The 12,231-nt window shown below is 41.5% G+C and overlaps 1 protein-coding gene across 2 annotated transcripts in view; it reads right to left on the reverse strand.

Moving 5' to 3' along the window:
• Positions 1–12,231, reverse strand: part of hace1 (HECT domain and ankyrin repeat containing E3 ubiquitin protein ligase 1) — a 107,140-nt gene that overhangs the window by 42,269 nt on the left and 52,640 nt on the right. For both annotated transcript variants that reach the window (XM_068026958.1, XM_068026955.1), the window contains exons 13-18: positions 7,312–7,380; positions 7,142–7,229; positions 6,124–6,235; positions 3,290–3,387; positions 2,218–2,305; positions 1,871–2,020 (exon numbers count right to left, since the gene is read on the reverse strand). In XM_068026958.1, the coding sequence (XP_067883059.1) occupies positions 1,871–2,020; positions 2,218–2,305; positions 3,290–3,387; positions 6,124–6,235; positions 7,142–7,229; positions 7,312–7,380 (605 nt within the window). The remainder of the gene's footprint in view (positions 1–1,870; positions 2,021–2,217; positions 2,306–3,289; positions 3,388–6,123; positions 6,236–7,141; positions 7,230–7,311; positions 7,381–12,231) is intronic.

Genomic DNA, 12,231 nt, shown 5'->3' on the forward strand with positions numbered 1-12,231 from the left:
GCAAAGGTTCAATAGATTGGTTCCTGGAATATGAGAGTTGTCCTATGATGCGAGGCGAAGTAAATTAGGCCTAATACTCTATGGAGTTTAGAAGAATGAGAGGTGATCTTGTTGAAACAGATTCTACAGGAGCGTGACAGTGTTGACAGAGAAGTTGTTTTCCCTGGCAGGGGAATCAATAACATCGGGGCAGAGTTTCAGGATAAGGGTCAATCATTTAGGATTGAGATGAGGAGAAATTTCTTCACTCAGAGGGTTGTGAATCTTTGGAATTGTATATCCCAGATGCCTTTTTTTATTCTTTCATGGGATGTGGGCATCACTGCCAAGACCAGCATTTGTTGCCCATCCCTAATTGCCCTAGAAAAGGTGGTGGTTAGCCGCCTTCTTGAACCGCTGCAGTCAATCTGGTGCGGGTACTCTCACATTGCTGTTCGGGAGGGAGTTCCAAGATTTTGGTCCAGCAACAGTGAACGAACAGTGTTTTAGTTCCAAGTCAGGATGGAGGGACTGGATGCTCCATCGTTGAGTGCATCAAAGGCTGAGTTAGACAGATTTCTAGTCTCTCAGGGAATCAAAGGATATGGGGAGCAGGTGGTCAAGTGGATTTGAGGCAGATCAACCATGTTAGTATTGAATGGCACAGCAGGCTAAAGGGGCCGAATGGTCAACTCCTGCACTTAGTTTTTTGCTCTCATGTTTTATTCACATCATTTTATTTCTCTCTCCTGATTTAATTACTTCACAGCATTTAGTTTTACTTTTACATGTAGTGCTTAAAGCACAATTTCTGACTGTTGATCTACTCTTTGCTTTGGTTTGTTTTGGAACTATTGTCGATACTACCTTTTGACCCTGAGCTCCCAACCCCACTCCCCATTTACTAGATTACAGTTCTTGTGACCACTCTATTTATCCTCATCGCAGGCCAGTTCAGGTGGAGCCCATCCCAATGGTACACTACCTTCCTGTCCCAGTGCTGGTGCCAGTGTCACATGAAATGGAATTCCTCTTTCTCACATCACTCCCTCAGTCAGTAGTTCACCTCCCTAATCTGCTTATCCGTATGCCAATTAGCACATGGCTCAGGTAGTAATTTAGAGGTTCTAATTCTTGATGTCCAGTTCTTTAATTTAACTCCTAATTACTGGCACTCTTCCCTATGTCATTGGTCTCAACATGGAACTTCCCCTTCCCTCTCCCAGATCTTTTCAAGATGGTATTTTTTTTTTAAATTTTATTTAGAGATACAGCACTGAAACAGGCCCTTCGGCCCACCGAGTCTGTGCCGACCAACAACCACCCATTTATACTAACCCTACACTACCCCCATATTTTCTACCACATCCCCACCATTCTCCTACCACCTACCTGCACTAGGGGCAATTTATAATGGCCAATTTACCTATCAACCTGCAAGTCTTTGGCATGTGGGAGGAAACCGGAGCACCCGGAGGAAACCCACACAGACATCTACAACAGATGCTATTTGTCCCACTAATTATTGAATCCCTTACATCTACTCCTCCCTGCCCCCTTCTACAGCCTCCTGCTCCAAGGTACCATGGTCAGCATTCTGGCTGTCCTTCCGACAGTCCCTATCCTTATCCTCACAAATAGCAAGAAGGTTGTATCTGTTGGAGAGGATCCTCATTTTCTGTCTCAGCTGGGTTCCCCTTACCTGCACACTATCGGTCACACCAACCCCATTGTGATCCTGCACCTCTCTATGCTGTATGACCGAAGTCTGCCTAATTAACCACTTACAATTTAGCTAATGTACAACTTTCCCTCAAAGCAATATGATCCTTAGAAACTTAAGAAAATTGCATAAGTTAAAATATAAATTTTCGACTTAAACAATTCTCACCAAGAATATGTTTGTAGAATGAACGCGTAAAGTAGATGTTAACCAGCTGTCGGTGATAAAGTGCCAAACCTAGAATCTGTCCCGCAAACCGAAAATAATTCAGATGATCCGGATTCACTGAGGAATTACTGTTAGGCTGGAATGTCGTTCCTGTAAGAATATAAATGTATCTTATGTCATCAATTCTTTGGTTCAATTGATAAACCAATGCATAATAAAAGATTACTCTTAGTTTGTACTCTATTATCAACTTGAATTGAAAGCAAAATGAAAAAGATTCCAGCTTTGGAATTTAAAGATGTCAAACGCGCTATGTATTTCCTTTCAAATCCACAGGAGACATGTACCATCAGCTGACTGAGTGAAGAGTGCATAATCTGGATTGATTATCTCGCTGGAAAGGATGTCAAACCATTCACGCACCACACCTTGGCCCTGAAAGCAGAAAAGCAACACAGAATTGAAAGGTACCATCCTAATCCATTTACTTAAGAGTAGAAATCCTTGAGTTTTGCTCCCCATTCCCATATCTCTCCAGACAATGTCCCAAGTGCATTTCACAGTCAAACTGACTGCAGGCCTTTTTCATTACCATTTAGAATAGGTCATTTAGATGCGTATGACGACAACTTGCAAGAGGCCCCTAGTGATTTTGTTTCCTTTTTCACCGAGACTCCCTCGTCCCTTGCTTTGACCACTGCTCAGTCTATGGTCCCTGGCATCCAATAAGCATTTCCCCAAACCAATGCACTGAGAATTGGAACTCAGCAGCACCACAGAAATTGCAGGTGCAACTTTTAAAATTGCTTTTCACCATTATCTAGACATTGAAAGTGACAGGTCAGCACCCATCCTCAGCCACAAGATAGTGACAGGTCAGCTCCCATTCTCAGCAGTCACATGATAAATATTATCCAATTATTTTATACTTTGCTCTGATATTTCTACATTGTCAGTTTTAACAAAATCTCCCCACAGGACTCAAATGGTATGCAATGTATTGTCAATTTACAAAACAAACTTTAAATCATCTGTTTGACAAAAATATATATATTAGTCAGCAATAACGTTGAAAGGAATTAGCAAATTGAACTGGGACAAAACACAATACACTCATCTTGGTACTAAAGAGCTGCAAAAGGAAGGCTCGTCTCTCAAAATGTCTCAAAGCCCTTCATATTTAATGACTTCAGAGAATAACCTTCGAAACTTTATGGTATTCCTAAATAATTGCAAACTTTAACCCAGAATATTGGTTTAAATATTCCAGTATTGCTGCTGATGTCATAAGATTGCTCCATGCTTCAATCTCTTCAGAGTTATATATTTTTAAATAATCTTGATGAAAATATAAGTACAATAACGTAGGTGTCAGCCTCTGTGAATCAGTCATTTTGAAGAGTAAAGAAAAACACATACCATGCCTTCTTCGCCATGAAAACGTACAGCAACACCTTGTTTCAATTTTTCATAGCTTGCTTTTGAAACAACCTCACAGCTGCTCTGGAAAATTGAATCTGCAAACAGAAAATCAAAGTGTTATTATTGTACTTCCAAGAGACAAGATACAGGATGTAGTTAAGCCAGCAAAGCATATTAAGGTGAACATTGATGCCTCTCACACTCTTCTCACCCTTCTATTCATATAAAAATTAGTTCTGATCTTATAAAAGTAGCGTGTAATTTCATAATTTCAGCCCTCTATTTTCTATTCGCTGTCAACTCAAAGCAGCAAATAAACGGGGAGGACTCTCCAGTTTCTAATACCATCATTTTCTCTAGCACAGGAAGTCAGAGTACCAGTTTATACACCAACAGTGCAGGAAACCCTCCACAAGGATCTGGTAGAAATGTACAAAATCATCTGATATTTTAGAATTTTTTTGATATTTTACTCAAAATGAAATATAGAGCAAACTCAGTTTAGACTTCTGAATTTTTATTTGAGTTATTTATTTTACATAACTATAGTTTCAATGAGCTTGGATTTTACAGTAGAAATAATAGTGAGAGGGACAGTGTCCACTGTGATTAACGTGGCAATTGGACTGCAACTTCCTTCAACAGTAATTGTGCAAGCTAACAATTTCGGGCCATCTGGCTCACCATTCAAATATATTGAACATCGTGACATTCCTATATTATTAAATTACTGAAGAAACAAAGACTTGCATTTATATAGCGTCTTTCACATCCTTAGAATGTCACAAAGTGTTTCAGAGCTATTTAAGTACTTTTGATGTGCCATTACTGTTGTAATATCGGGAAACATGACAGCAAATCACAATCCCACAAACATCAATGGGGCGGCACAGTGGCTCACAGCTCCAGTGACCCGGGTTCAGTTCTGGGTACTGCCTGTGCAGAGTTTGCAAGTTCTCCCTGTGACCACGTGGGTTTCCGCCGGATGCTCCGATTTCGTCCCACGGACAAAGACTTGCAGGTTGATAGGTAAATTGGCCATTATAAATTGCCCCTAGTGTAGGTAGGTGGTAGGAGAATGGTGGGGATGCGGTAGGGAATATGGGATTAAAGTAGGATTCGTATAAATGGGTGGTTGTTGGTCGGCACAGACTCGGTGGGCCGAAGGGCCTGTTTCAGTGCTGTATCTCTCTATGACTTTATGACTCTATGATAAATACGGACTAAACTCGCCAGAAAAAGTTAGAGCTTGTTCATTCCAGTCTAAGTACCCTTTTAATGGCATGGTAAGTCTTAATTATTGCCTAGCAACCTCTGGCACTGAAAATTAACTTTCACAAGTATGGAGTCTCAACTGTTCAGATTTTAATTATTGCTGGAGATTTTAAATATTAAAAATATGTCTCATATCTCTCTCTTTCTTACAATCCACTCATTCTTTCCCTCACTATTAGCTTTTCTGTATCTGATTTTACACTGAAATCAATATTCTAACTGACACTTCCTGGTTCAGACTGCGCTGTTCAGTCGCAATTCTTCAATATGATTAGTTAAGGAGATACACAATTGGTTGCCCTATGTGGCTCAGTGTCATAATTTGTTTCATATTGCTCCTGTGAAGCCCCTTTGGACATTTTGTTACGTTAATGGTGCTATATAAATAAGTTGTCATCTTTAGGAATGGAGTGCTTTTAAGAGGACAGGAATTTTACATGGAGAACAGGGAGCCATTATCGGTCAACAAGGATGGAGCTACCTGTGATTGATAAGACATATCTTATCATAGCTGACTAGCTAGAAGTAGTGGTTGATTTGCTGCAATATCTGAAATTGGGTGGTATAGCAGCACAAAATGAAGGAAAATGGGGTGCGCGGCTCACCACAATGCTGCCATTGTCGCTGGGAATTTGTCTACCCACTACTCAAGCAAGGAAGTCTGCTAGCCACCCTTGTCCGTCGCATGGATCTAAACAATGGCAGAGACAGGGCACAGTAAACTAACCAATTTTCCATCTAGCCATCACAAACCCCAGTCCCTACCAGAAGAGGTATACCCTGGTGCAGTGACCAGGTCCATGCTTTCAAATGTTGGATGGATAGAATCAAGAAATGTTCACTTTCCCCTCTCAGGTTCCCGTACTTTTCGTGACTCACTAAAACCTTTTCTTAGAAATGCTTAAAAATATACATTTTCTTAAACAAAAAGGCTGTTCCTGCACCCATAAATCTTCCTGCTCCTTCTTGAGGCACTATAATGGAACACCTACTGGGTGATGCCTCATTTCGCTTGGCAGCAGCAGTGGGCTCAGTGTGGTAGACACCCTGCTGGGAGAGCCCACCTGTACAAGTAATGATCCCCGAAACAGGAAATGAATCATGGTCACGATAGGACCAGAAACAACTACCAGGAAATCCTGCCGCAATATTGCTCTGGTGGCTAACCCAATCCATTGGAAAAACCAACCCTTCCTATCTTTAGAATGGGAATAAAAATATCTCCGGTTAACATATTTCTAATAAAATCAAACAAAACTGAGCAATCACATATCATATAATTTCTTTTAAGATCGATGGTCTTCTTGCAATTTACAATTGAGGGAAGCATCCTGACATCATATTGAAGGGTAATTTGAAGCAGTATGCTTCTGGCTGCATTAATTGACACTTCTAAGGATTTAAACCCAGTGTTTAATTTTAGAATTCATGTCAGTTTAAGAAAGATGACTTGTCCACTCTTTCATAGCTCACCTTAGTCTAAACAAGGGAAAATAAAATATGTTAATTAAAAGACGAAATTTTTAAATGAAAAATTATTAGTACAGAAATTGTACCTCGATGAACAAGCAAGATATCATTTTCATTAACTGGCCTGTGCACCATATCAGAGTCAGGATGATTAGCATGAAGATGTTCGTAGAACCACTCACATCTATCCTTGAAGGGCTAAATAAGGAGAATGAAAAATATAATTAACAATTTTTTCATTCAATTCTGATGCAAAGAAAAAATGGATAGAAAGAAAGATAGGCAATTGGATTGGACGTTCAGAACCTCAAAGCAACGACAGAATCTTGATGTTCTCATTCCTTATCACTGCAACACTGGACCTCAACCAATAGCCCATTATCCCCCCCGTCACTCAATGTTAGTTCAGAGTAAAGATACAAGTTTCTCATCATGAGGTGATAATAGCGAGATGAACATGAGGAAGCAGGAATAGAACAGAGGAAGAAAAAGGGATTAGAGACCAGATTTCCAGCCTGCCTTTTTGTCTTACTGAAGACAAAAATGGAATATTAATACACAGTGGCCACTATCTACAATTACATGCAGAATAATTTACTTGCTGGACCCTAATACGTCAGTTAGTAATAGAAGTTTATACTACAATCTTCACCCATGGCTTGGTTGGTTAAGGCAGTGAGCAGCTGAAGGTCCCAGGTTTGATCTGGGATCTATTTCAACAAAGCTGACTTCAGCTGGGGTGATTGTAGGGGCATAACAACAGTTAGGGAGGGGAAAGATGACCTCAGCACTGACTCCTTACCAGGATAGAGTTTCATGAGCAGAGGTTAGCCTCTAGTGCTCTTAGCAGGCCATTATGCATTGTGTCCTTGAGTGTCAGCAGAGGAACAGCAATGCAACTGCACCCAATCTTGCCTCCACCAGACACACACACAAATCTCTCCTTCACCAACCAAATAATGCAGCAGTCAAATGTAACAGACATCAGCTACTCAATGGAGACCAGAAACTGAATTTGATACACCTCAGTCCTGCAAATTCATCACATAAATTTATGTAGACATTGAAGAAAATTTTTATTTATAGGTTTTAATCAAAGCTTACCTGTGCTTTGATGATATGCATGAATCTTGACATTATCTCAGGGCACTCCAGAAGGAAGTGAAAGTGGTCAAATATTATTATAGGGTTTCTGTAAGAAAACATTTTTTTTTTAAAATAGGCTCTTACAATAAAGCAACAGTAAAGAGGCATCTGAAAGCACACATGCTCACCTTGTCACAAAACATTTCAGAACTTCATCATGCTTGCACACAAATTCTATAAAGCGAGGCGATGTCATTCTGCAAAAGAAAAATGCTATTTTTATTTCATGCTCACTAACATGTTCAATGTGGAATGCGAGGAAAAACATTTTTAGTAAGCGAGTGATAATAATCTGGAACTCAATGCCTACAAGTGTGGTGGAAGCACAGACGATCAATGATTTCAAAAAGAAATGCGATGGGCATACGAGGGAAATAAACTTGCAGGCCTATGGGGATAGAGCGGGGTAATGGGACTGATTGGATTGCTCTACAGAGAGGCGGCATGGACTCGCTGGGACACACGGCCTCCTTCTGTGCCTCTAACTGAAATGATGACATAAGTGTAATCGAAACATGGATATTACAGAACTCAGTCTCAAACTATGTACTCAAAATAAAACAGTTTTGCACATTAAACTAGCAACTTTGACAAATATAACTGTGCTGAGTTCAACTTTTCTAACATGCAGGGGATTTTTTTTTTCAATAAATTCTCAGTAGTATTAACACCACATGAACACTGAATGCTCCCAAACAGTACTGATTGGCATCCTTCCATCTACGAAAGATGTTGGACATGCAAACAATCCATTTAGGTGGGGTGTCTTCTCTTGGTGCATCTTTGTTGATGCTTCTGAAGGCCAATTCTTGAAAGGCAGGTTCTGCCACAAGTGCCGCACATGAAACCGCCAGGAAATGCTGAGAGTTGTTGCAGACAGCGAAGATGGAAATTATTGAGCTTCTTTTCTTAGTAGCTATAAATTGCCCATGTTTCACAGCCATACAGCATGGACTTATAAACCATCAGCTTGGTATAATACCATTACAAATATAAATCTATGTTGCAGGCAGACACTGGAGGGTTGCCAAACATGAGAAACCTTTTTGAAGATACGGCTTCAAAAAAAAAACTGTAAAATCACTTCAAATCTTAGGTATCAACCACACCTTGCAGTTTGTATCAACTCTAATTTTTTGCCTTGAAACGTACTTCTACATCCTACAATATATGCAGTGCGCTTCAGGCAAATGCTGACTCACTACTGGCATGCCTATATGGTTCAACATCACTTCCTGAACTAGTACACAGTATATGAGGAACATTGTACATATAGCAGAATAAAAGAGCTAATATCTGAGGAAAGGTCAAGATAATAGTGATGGTGTAGTCAAAAATCATTGGTCAAGTCCAGCATCATGTAAAATGTGAACCTGTTACGTACCAACATCCATAAGCTCCTGTATAAAAATTCCAATGAATACCAATGTAAATTCTTACAAAGCCTGCACCGTAAGGCAGGTCATTGGACAAGCAACAGTTTAAGGTGTTATATTCAAAAGTTCCAACGTGGGGTTTGAACCCACCACCTTTTGTCAAAGGTGAGCACACTGGAAACTGGCACTGTCTCTAAGGGTCACCTTTTGCAGCCAAACTACATCCAATTAGGCCCCAAAATGTGAAACAGCTACCAATTCATGCATACGCACATTTTAAGTACATTTTGAAAATTGGACTTTGCCTATAGAGAAACATCATGACTACCGTACAGCCATCTAGAAAACCAATATGTCCAGATCAAGAAGAAAATGTGGTCACCCTAAATGTACGGTCAATTCCAATTAGCACTAACAGCAAAAAAGTAAAATGTAGGTCAATGCTCTTTGAAAGGGATCTTTGAATACAAGAGACATTAAAGATTAAGCCAATAGACAACTTCTTCACAATGAGTTAAGTCCAAATTAGGACAAGGTATAGTAATTAATTCTTTTTCTTGCCTCTTACTTTTATGAATTGCCAACATTGTATATACTTTTCCAGATTTATTTGGCATCATAGGAATTACATATTCCAGTAAGATTACTAACAACCATTTTCCATTGCAAAATTCAATACATTTGACCATGTGTGTTTCCCAGTGTCCTAGACCTCTTACAGAGGCAAACTTAATTTGGCAGCATCAATGAGAGAGGGAGCTGAATTGTCCCAGTTGGGTTGCGATCCAGAGGTCGGCCTCAGTTCCAGGTTGGGAGCTCGGAAGTGGCCATGGTGGGACGTTAGTCGCAACCTTCCTGGAGGCAGCCAATTATGAAGCTGTCTCCAGAAGCCCCATCCAATTAAGGGCAGCTGGCAGACTAGAAAAGCCAGAGGCCCAGATGGCCCACAGCAATGTCAGGCCAACTGCCCCACCAGGACAGGTAGGTGCTGCTGAGCCAGGCAGGAGACTGCTAGGGCACATCAACATGGAGGTGCCCTTGCTGGCTTGCAGAGAGGTCAAAAAATAAAGAAGCCCCAAGCTGGTCGTCAGTGGCTGTCCCTCAATTCGATGATGTCGTCTACTCAAGGTCACTAGTTTCTGTCATAGATCTTCAGGTGACTGAACTGGCCGATTCTTGACCTGCAGATCTTTGGGCACATGGGGCAGGACGTCCCATAGGTAGTGGGATGCAGAGGGCAGGATTTGCTTCCTTTTCTTTCCTTCTCTGCCACCGCTCTGCCTCATCATTAGGCACTTGGACTCGAAACATGATGCAGCTTGATGGACAAGTTGTCGCTATTTTGAACGATTGGTAGCAAGCTCCTCCCGGTCATCAATGTCAATGATGCCACGCTTCACATTGTCTTTGAAACGTTTTCTTTGTCCTCCCCTGGAACACTGGCCATTTGAGTGTTGAGAAAACAGGACTTGGCAGGGGAGATAGTTTGCAGTCATCCAGACACAGTGGCCAGTCCATCGAAGTTGGTTTTGCAAGGGGTTTGCCTGCATGCTTGAGGAGCTGCTTCAAGAAGAACACTAGCGTTTGTTCAACAGTCCTCCCACTGAATCCAGAGGATGCGGCAGAGGCATTGCTGATGAAATTTCTCTAGCGCTCTGATGTGTGGCTGATACACAGTCCAGGTCTCACTGCAGTACAGGAGTGTGATGACAACAACTGTTCTGTACACTAGGACTTTTTTGCCAAAGATTTAGTTGTCAAACACTCGCTGCTGTAGTTTGTAGAAGGCTGAGCTGACACAGCTGATCCGGTGTTGGATCTCCCCATCAATGGTGGCCTTTTGGGAGAGATGACTGCCAAGGTATGGGAAGTGCTCAACATATTCCAAAGTTCATATTCTTCAACATATATGGGAGGTAGAATATTTGGCTCACCAGGTGAGTTGATACGAGTTTTGTTTTGGCAACATTCAAGGACAGGACAAGTCTCTTGCATGCAGAATTGAAGAGATCGAGAGTGGCTTGCAAATCTGGTGCAGAGTGGACAACAACACTGCAGTCATCCGCAAACTGGTGGTCAGTTTAGTTTTGGTACGGAGGCAACTGAGATTAAACAGTTTTCCATCTAGGTGGTATTTAATACTCACACCAGAGGGTTCACCTTTCACGAGGTGAATAGTCACTGTTAGATAGATCGTAAATAGTATGGGGGCTATCACACAGCCTTGCTTGACCCTAATCTGGACTTTGAAGGCAAAGGTAGGTGGAAAGGTAAGCTGTGGGGACGACACAGAAAGGCTGCAAACAGATATGGACGGGTTAAGAGAGTGGGCAACAAAATGGCAGATGGAGTATACTGTAGGGAAGTGTGCAGTTATGCACTTTGGTCGTAAGAATAGAAAAAGCAGAATATTTTTTAAATGTGTGCACCTTGAAAGTGCCGATGTTCAAAGAGACTTGGGTGTATTTGTACAAGGTACACAGAAAGTTAACATGCAGGTACAGCAAGCAATTAGGAAGGAACATGGCATGTTGGGTTTTATTGCAAGGGGATTGGAGTACAGGAATAAGGAAGTACAGGGTTTTGGGGAGACCACATCTGGAATACTGTGTGCAGTTTTGGTCTCCACATTTAAGAAAGGATATACTTGCATTGGAGGCAGTGCACCGAAGGTTCACTAGATTGGTCCCTGGGATAAGGGGGTTGTCCAATGATGAGAGACTAAGTAAATCGGGCCTATATTCTGCGGAGTTCAGAAGAATGAGACATGATCTCATTGAATTTAGATTGGGGGCGGCTGTTTGAGGGTAAATCAACATCTGACATGTGGGAGTCTTTCAAACGTCAGCTGATTAAAATCCAGGACCAGCATGTTCCTGTGAGGAAGAAAGACAAGTTTGGCAAGTTTTGGGAAGCTTGGATAACACGGGATATTGTGAGCCTAGTCAAAAAGAAAAAGGAAGCATTTGTAAGGGCTGGAAGGCTAGGAACAGATGAAGCACTTGAGGAATATAAAGACAGGAGGAAGGAACTTAAGCAAGGAGTCAGGAGGGCTAAAAGGAGTCATGAAAAGTCATTGGCAAACAGGATTAAGGAAAATCCCAAGGCTTTTTATACATCTATAAAGAGCAAGAGGGTAACCAGGGAAAGGGTTGGCCCACTCAAGGACAGAGATGGAGCCAGAAGAAATGGGTGAGGTGCTAAAGGAGTACTTTGCATCAGTATTCACCAAGGAGAAGGACTTGGTGGATGATGAGTCTAGGGAAGGGAGCACAGATAGTCTCAGTCATCTCATTATCAAAAAGGAGGTGGTGTTGGGTGTCTTGCAAAGCATTAAGGTAGATAAGTCCCCAGGGCCTGATGGGATCTACCCAAGAATACTGAGGGAGGCAAGGGAAGAAATTGCTGGGGCCTTGACAGAAATCTTTGCATCCTCATTGGCTACAGGTGAGGTCCCAGAGGACTGGAGAATAGCCAATGTTGTTCCTTTGTTTAAGAAGGGTAGCAAGGATAATCCAGGAAATTATAGGCCGGTGAGCCTTACATCAGTGGTAGGGAAACTATTAGAGAGGATTCTTCGGGACAGGAATTACTCCCATTTGGAAACAAACAAACTTATTAGCGAGAGACAGCATGGCTTTGTGAAGGGGAGGTCATGTCTCACTAATTTGA

This window comes from Heterodontus francisci, chromosome 3, assembly GCF_036365525.1.
Source record: "Heterodontus francisci isolate sHetFra1 chromosome 3, sHetFra1.hap1, whole genome shotgun sequence".
NCBI lineage: Eukaryota > Metazoa > Chordata > Chondrichthyes > Heterodontiformes > Heterodontidae > Heterodontus > Heterodontus francisci.